The sequence below is a fragment of the Mus musculus genome, chromosome 12 (assembly GCF_000001635.26).
Source record: "Mus musculus strain C57BL/6J chromosome 12, GRCm38.p6 C57BL/6J".
NCBI classification, from domain to species: Eukaryota; Metazoa; Chordata; class Mammalia; order Rodentia; family Muridae; genus Mus; species Mus musculus.
The window spans coordinates 44,309,893-44,317,337 of NC_000078.6; the positions used below are offsets into that span (position 1 = coordinate 44,309,893).

The window sequence follows — 7,445 nt, forward strand, 5'->3', positions numbered from 1 at the left end:
CTTGTTTCAATAAGTATGATGTCCTTTAAATCCATCTGTCATGTTGCAGATGACGAGTTTTTTCTGCCTTTAACGCTAACATCCTACTATATGTAACATACATATTAGAATGCATATCTGGACTATTTTGAATAGTGCAGTAAATAGGGTATGACAAATATCTTCTCAAGATTCTGTTATCATTTCCTTCAAATATATACTCAGAGTGGAATTTCTTTCACTTGTAGTTATATAATTCTGTAAAGCTACCCCTGTATTATTTTGCATAGTAGTTTTGCCAGTTTGCATATCTACCAGTAATACAGTATGGTCCCTTTTCCCACTTTCTCAGCAACACTTCTTTGTCTGTTATCTTTTAAAGCCAACATTACACTCTGACTTTTAATACATTTATGATGAATGCATACAATTTTCTTTTTTGTTGTTGTTGTTTTTTGTTTTGTTTTGTTTTGTTTTCGAGACAGGGTTTCTCTGTATAGCCTTGGCTGTCCTGGAACTCACTTTGTAGACCAGGCTGGCCTCGAACTCAGAAATCCACCTGCCTCTGCCTCCCAAGTGCTGGGATTAAAGGCGTGTGCCACCACCGCCCGGCTTGAATACAATTTTCTTGTGGTAGAAAATTCCTTTCGTCTACCGTACATAGTCTTTAGTGAACGGGTCTCATGCTGCATAAGTCTATATGTCAGATAGTGGCAAGCTCTTTTGGAATTTTTAGAAGATGTGAAATGTTACCTCACTGTAGTTACACTATAGTTAATGACACAAATATAGAGGTTTATGACAGTTAACTTTGAAAACCTATAAGAATTATATTGAAACATAATAATTGATAGTAAATTGTTATTAAAATATAATAGCAAGTTTATGTGGCCTCTCTAAACAATTACTGGTTAAGTTGTGAGTTTGTATATGACTAATTAAGAGGAGGACAAGACAACTAACATGATGATAAAGGATGTTTGTCTGACATCCTTTATGAAGGACGGGGTAAGGGATGGTTCACTGTGGAGACTCAGAAACCTTTGGATGAACGTCCTGGGAATGTGTATGACTTATAGCAGCAACACAAATGCTTATCCATTATCAAATTTTGTCAAATTACACAATTAAAAGTGCTGACTCTTAATATGCATAAATATATAGCCCAATGAAGATGATCCCCAAAAAAAGGAAAAGGAAAAGAGAAGTCATTTCATCAAGGAGAGTAGTTATGCAGGATCCCTACCTGAGCAAACTGTATGAAGTATTTGGAAAGTAAATTGTAATTTGTAGATTTGCTTTTGATTTGGTTGAACCTCTTGTGAGTAAAATAAACATGTTTGTAATACGCCTAAAATGAAGATACTTTTAAATGAGAAAAATTAATGGATCACTTAAGATAACTTACCTCATACCTTTTCTTACCAACCCTTTTTCATTTTTGTTTTGACAGAAGTTCATATCATGCTTGATGGCCTGTTGCCTTCTGACACGTACTTTAGATTTAATCCTGTGATATGTGAAAACATACCCCTAGATGAAAGCCGGGATGAAAAACTGGACCAGCTTCAGCTGGAAGGGATGAAGTATATAGAAAGAAATGATCAAAAGATGAAAAAAGTTGCAAAAATATTAAGTCAAGAAAAAACAACTCTTCAGAAGATCAATGATTGGATAAAATTAAAAAGTGACATGTATGAAGGCCTTCCATTTTTTTCAAAATTGTGAGTAGGGTACACATGTGTTCTCATAAATGAAGGCCATCAAAAGATCCACCAGTTTAGAGAGGAACGGTGTGATTCAACATGACACTTAGTGAGTTATCCTGAATCAGATAATGCTTTGAACAGCTCCATCCTCATGGAAGATATGATTGGTAACACAAGTTATGTGGGAATTAGGTATTAAGATGTTCATAACCTTTAGGCATTTTATTACTGTGCTAGTGGTTTTAGTATCTATTGATCTTAAGTTGTTTACTGTTTGAATGTTTTAATATATGTGCCAAACAAGAAATGGGGGATGTTACACTTCAGCCTTTGCTTTTACTCGTTTCAATCATGTGGAATTTGTGTGACTTGATTTTCTTTCATGTCTTTCCATTTACACTACTTAGCATTTCACTAGGTGCGCCCACAATCCATGTGTTACTTTTCACTGTAATAATCACTGAAAGAGATATAGGAAATGGGATTTTCTTTATTAAAGTACATTTATGTTTGAAATATGAAAAAACTGGACAGTTTTCTATTCAAAAAGATTGAAGAATTTCCAGTGAACTAACTTTTTCTTGAAATTTCAAGATAATGTTCACTTTTGTAGATCAAATGCTCTTATCATTTCCTGTTACAGAATTGATTATTCAATTTTACTGAGAAAATATTCTTATCATTAACAAAAATAAATTATTGAAGTGACCAATTGTTCAAGGCTAATGCCATTTTAACGTTTGTATTTTAATTGCTCATAATGGTTGCCTGGTTTCTTGTAGCATTTATGAAGAAATATTAGTCTAGTTAGATTTACAAAAGTTGAACATGGTGCCATAAGTATTCACTGTATTGTTCACTGTATTATTTCTCTTGTAAATCTTTATATTGAATTGAAAATTTTTATGAAAAGTTAATCAAGGTGTATATCCTTTGCTTACTACACATAACTAACAGTGCTGCTTCCGTTGTCATTGTGCTTGTGAGAGCTGGGAGTGGTTGAGAATGTGGGAGGTAGTCGGCTGAATAGTCAGCCCCTGTGCATGACCTTGAAGACAGTGGACAGCTTGTAAGATTCAGCTCTGATTCATAAAAGGAGGAAAGCTAGTTGTCAAATTTCATTTCTTCTCCTTTATTTTTTAAGAACTAGATCAATAAGCTCCCAGTTATTTCAGAAGATAATGTAAATACTTCCTTTTAGCTTTTAACTACAAACAAACTTTTATGTAGCCAGACTGACTTCTGAAAAATAGAAGCTAATGGTAATCTGCACAGCCCGGGATTCTCTGTGAGCGCAGATTTCAAGCACAAGCTACTTACTGTGTGGCCCGTGTAAGTGTGCTCTTGTCCTCACCTGGAATATATAGTTCATGCTTTGCCACCTAAGTCCACTCTTCCTGGTTTGTGCTTTGCTAGGCATTGCTAAGGGTACTCAGGTCAGGCCACAGTGTTTTTGTTCAGCCACATATTGGGTGCCACGTATGAACTTTCCTTCTAACTAAGTATGGCCATTTGTGTGTTAGACAGGTTTTTGTTTATTCTTTTCTCCATTGGTATCTGATACTGGTTATCTAAAGAGCTGAGTAAGTGTCTGATACAACCTTTATTTTATAAAGAAGGAAGTGCTCTTTGCCCAAAAATCATTCTAAAAGCAGCCTGTAAAAGAGAGACATAGAAATGAGTTTTTAGTCTTATGCAGATTAAAGTCTTTCTCAGAGAAGCAGTAAAATCTGTTTTATGAAATACAAACTCATCAGTTGTACTAAAGTATTATTTTGATCTCAGACCTTGCTGACTGTTTAAGAAATCAATTTTTAAAAATAAATAACAGATAGTATTCTTTATTAAGCATCAAAACTCGGAGTTGTCTGTAGAGGCCACAGGAGTGGAGAGCACCGTGGCTAGGTCAGAATCAGCACTGCTCTGCTCCACCCCCCCCCAGTACCTTTCGGTCCATGAGAAATTAGACATCATAGGAAGCCTTTGACTGGTAACAGGCCACAAAAGCCTGAATGCATTCTGAGAGGATCCAGGACTCTGCCAACCTTGGCAACAGGAGGGAGCAGCTCACAGTCACTTTCCCTCCTTTTATTCATGATACAGCTTACAATTGTTGACATAGCTCGGACCCTTAAAATTTGAGATCCAAAATTTGTCCTAACTCACTGTGTGCTAGAAATAGTTCTAATCATAGCAGGGAATGGTTGAGCACGCCTGTAATCAAAACACAGGCAAAGCTGCAACAGGATGATCAGGAGCTCAACACTAGCCTGGGATCCATAACTACTCTGAGTTAAGCTCAACTACATAGTGAGTTCTGGGCCAGCCTGGGCTACAGAGGACAAAGTCCTGCAGTAAAACTCAACAGGTAAAACCGCTTGCTGCCAAGCCTCATGCCTTTTGGTACCTGGAGACCCACATGCTGAGAGAACCAGCTGCCATAAGTTGTCTCCTGACCTCCATATTTGCGTTCTGACATGTGCCACACACAAATTTAATTAAAAAGAGAGAGAAAGAGAAAAGGAAAGAGCAGAGAAGGCATGAGGAAAGGAGGAGAGGATTAGTTATAACCTATAGGAAGTATTCCACAAGCATCAGTTGGCAGTAGCTTGACTAAGCCTAGCAAACGTGTGCATGCTTACTCCGTACCAGGAAAGGGGCTAAGGACGTTTCCATTTGAGCAAGCTTGAGGTAAGTGTTGTTGCATTCTTAGACAAAGCTTTTCAAGGTACCAGGACTCAGGCACCACTGCACACTCTCATGCAAACACTGTCTTTTAACTAGAATGTACTTCCTGGAGTGCTGTAGAGCCGGCTTCAGCTGCAGCTTGGGGAACTGAAGGAGGATGATGAGTTTAGTTGGTGAGGGAATGTTCTTATCTCAGTCCATGTCACCTCAGTCTTTTTGACCTCAGAGCTTAGCTTTTTACAAAAGCAAATTGTCTCAATGTTCAGTTTTGTTGCTGTGTCTTGGGTCTTTTTTGTAGTTCCCCAGGGCTTTGTGGTTCTATGTTATACTCTACTGGTTCACACCTCTAAAGGGACTCAGAAATCCATGGAGAGGGGGCCAAAGGAGAGAATGCCTGAGCTTCCCTACCCAGTTCACCAGCATTGCAGTCTTTCAGAAGGAACTTCCTGTCTAGAGAATGACCATTAGAAATTTCTTATACAGGAAATTGAAGCTGTCCTCTGGGCAGTTAGGATACATAATCCATTTGGAAAATTCCATGTTGGTCCCATCCCAACAAACTCTTTTCTCATTCATTGCTCTGTGTTCTTTTCTGTTATTGCTTCCTGCCAAGTTTAAATACAACAGACTGTTCTTTAATTTCACTTTTTTGAAGCAAATCTATGGCAGTTACTCTTTCATGACAAAGAAATAGGAAACACATCAAAAAACAGTTTGTTCTGTTCCTGGCAGGAGCTATCCACACACCAACAAAGAGTTTCCAGACTACAGATGCTCTTGGGCTAGACTGTTTGCATGTGTTGGTCCACCACTTTGATAAATATGTCTGTTAGAAGTCACACTGATTGCTTTGTTCACTATAACTTTCATTCAACTGATATGAAGAGTTTCAGATTCATCACACCCCACAAATATGCATGAATAGTTTGGTTAATTGGTTTGTTAAAAATATATTATTGGACCAATGCGATGGCTCAGTGATAGGCACCTGCCATTAAGCCTAATAATCTAATGAATTCTAAAACCCCACAAAGAAGAGAACTAGCTCCTACAAATTGACCACACTGGATGCATGCACATGCATACAAATGTGTTCATGCATGCACACACAGTTTAAATAATAAACCAGGTGTGATGGTGCAGACCTGTATTCACAACAATTAGAAGCAGAGGCAGGATAATCATTACCTCTCAAGGCTAGTCTGGGCTACATAGTGAGTTTAAAGCCAATCTGAACTATTCGAGGCTCTACCTCAGGAAAAAAAAAGTAAAGCAACTATTGACTGTAATGTTGATTTTTCTTCATTATAAAAAGCTGTACTTTTACCTCATTCTTTACTTTTAGACAGTACATACTATGGTATATGACAGTTAATATTGTCAATAGAGTCTATAGTTACCTAGGAGGTAATTCTGTGAGCATGCCTGTGACGGATCATCTAGATTAGGTTATTTGAGAAAAAGTCCATGACTGTGGTAGCACCATTCTACGACCTGGTATCCTGGACTCAAGTACAGAAGCTGATCCCTAGCAGTCACAATCACTCTGCTTCCTAGCAGCAGATTCACTGTGACTAGCTGCTTCATGCATCTCTCTTAGTGCCATCCTGTACCATGATAAAAATGCATTCAAATTATGAGCTAAAATAAACTCTTCTTTAAGTTGCCTTTTTCTGATAGTTTGTTGCAGCAGGCAAGTCAGTAATATAGATACATTCTAGAGATTACAATCTGATTCAATATGAACAGGTTAGGTGGTCAAAAATGGTTGATAGTCTAATAACTGACATTTAAAACAGTCTTTACAAGAACCTTCCAAAGTTTAAGTATCACCACTATGCTTGATCTGTGGAGTATCACTGAGATGAAAGGAATACAAAGTAGTTTTTGACTGTTTTCTCAATGCCATTGAGAAGTTAAAAACCCTAGTATGAATGTATCTGTAGTAGTCTTTCAAAAATTCAATACTGGCCAAGCAGTGGTGGTGCACGCCTTTAATCCTAGTACTTGGGAGGCAGAAACAGGTAGATTTCTGAGTTCGAGGCCAGCCTGGTCTACAGAGTGAGTTCCAGTACAGCCAGGGCTGCACAGAGAAATCCTGTCTCAAAAAACAAACAAGCAAAAAATTAAATACTGTACCTAGGATTAAAAATATTGTCATATCCTTTCAGCTACTACAGTATCAACACACTTAAATACTTAATTTATAAATGTACTTTTAAATGATGAAAATAAAAATATATCTCTTATATAGAAAAATAAAACTCTTAACAGAGGATGGAGAAGATGGCTTAATATTTAAGAGCACACACTGATCTTCTAGAAGGCCTAAGACAGTGAATGAATGGATGAATGAATGAATGAATGAATGAATGAATGAGAATCTTTGCCAGGCATGGCAAATGCCTTTAATCCTAGTACTCAGGAGGCAAAGGAAACAGACCTCTTGAGTTCTAGGCCATTCTGGTATATATAATGAGTTCCAGGACAGTCAGAGAGCTGCATAATAGAGGGACTGTCTTTTAAAGCAAAGCAAACAAAAAACAGTCAACAAGTACTCTTTTCTTGTAGCATATACTACTACTATGTTTGTGAAAGACAAAGTGGTTGACAATAATCTAAAATAATCCTGTTATCTGAGAAGAGGGGGCAGGCATAGCATAGCATCTCATTGAATGCCTATTAGGTGTAGTCCTAGCTACATAAGGAAGAAAAGAAGAGAGGCAAAGAAGGCCATATCTTGACAAACTAAAATATTAAGAAAAATTAAAAAGGGATCAAATATTCTATATCAAGATATATAGCTTTGGTTTTCATCTATACTACCTTGCTAAACAAGGGTTTTATCTTTTTTCTTTTGTACTATTGAATTATTCCTGGGGGGAAAAAAAGTATTCTAGGGTAACATTTTGCTTTTGTGTTGATCATATGACCACTCTGAAGAATTCTTAATAATTGCTCAAGTTGAAAAACTAAAAGCCAATGAAGTTTATACCCGTCTCTGGTGTTTAGATTAGTCTTAACATGCTTCATTCTTCTACCGTGTGAGTAAAGTTGAGTCAGTTAGAA

At 37.2% G+C, this 7,445-nt stretch overlaps 1 protein-coding gene across 2 annotated transcripts in view; it reads left to right on the top strand.

Moving 5' to 3' along the window:
* Positions 1–6,044, top strand: part of Pnpla8 (patatin-like phospholipase domain containing 8) — a 46,805-nt gene extending 40,761 nt beyond the window's left edge. Inside the window, exon 10 of one of the 2 annotated variants that reach the window (XM_006516174.4) lies at positions 1,433–6,044. Coding sequence is in view for 1 of the 2 variants with exons in the window: in NM_026164.2 (NP_080440.2) it covers positions 1,433–1,707 (275 nt within the window). In the remaining variant the exon portion in view is untranslated. The remainder of the gene's footprint in view (positions 1–1,432) is intronic. The other variant, NM_026164.2, reaches the window with a different exon arrangement.
* The last annotated feature ends 1,401 nt before the right edge of the window (positions 6,045–7,445 follow it).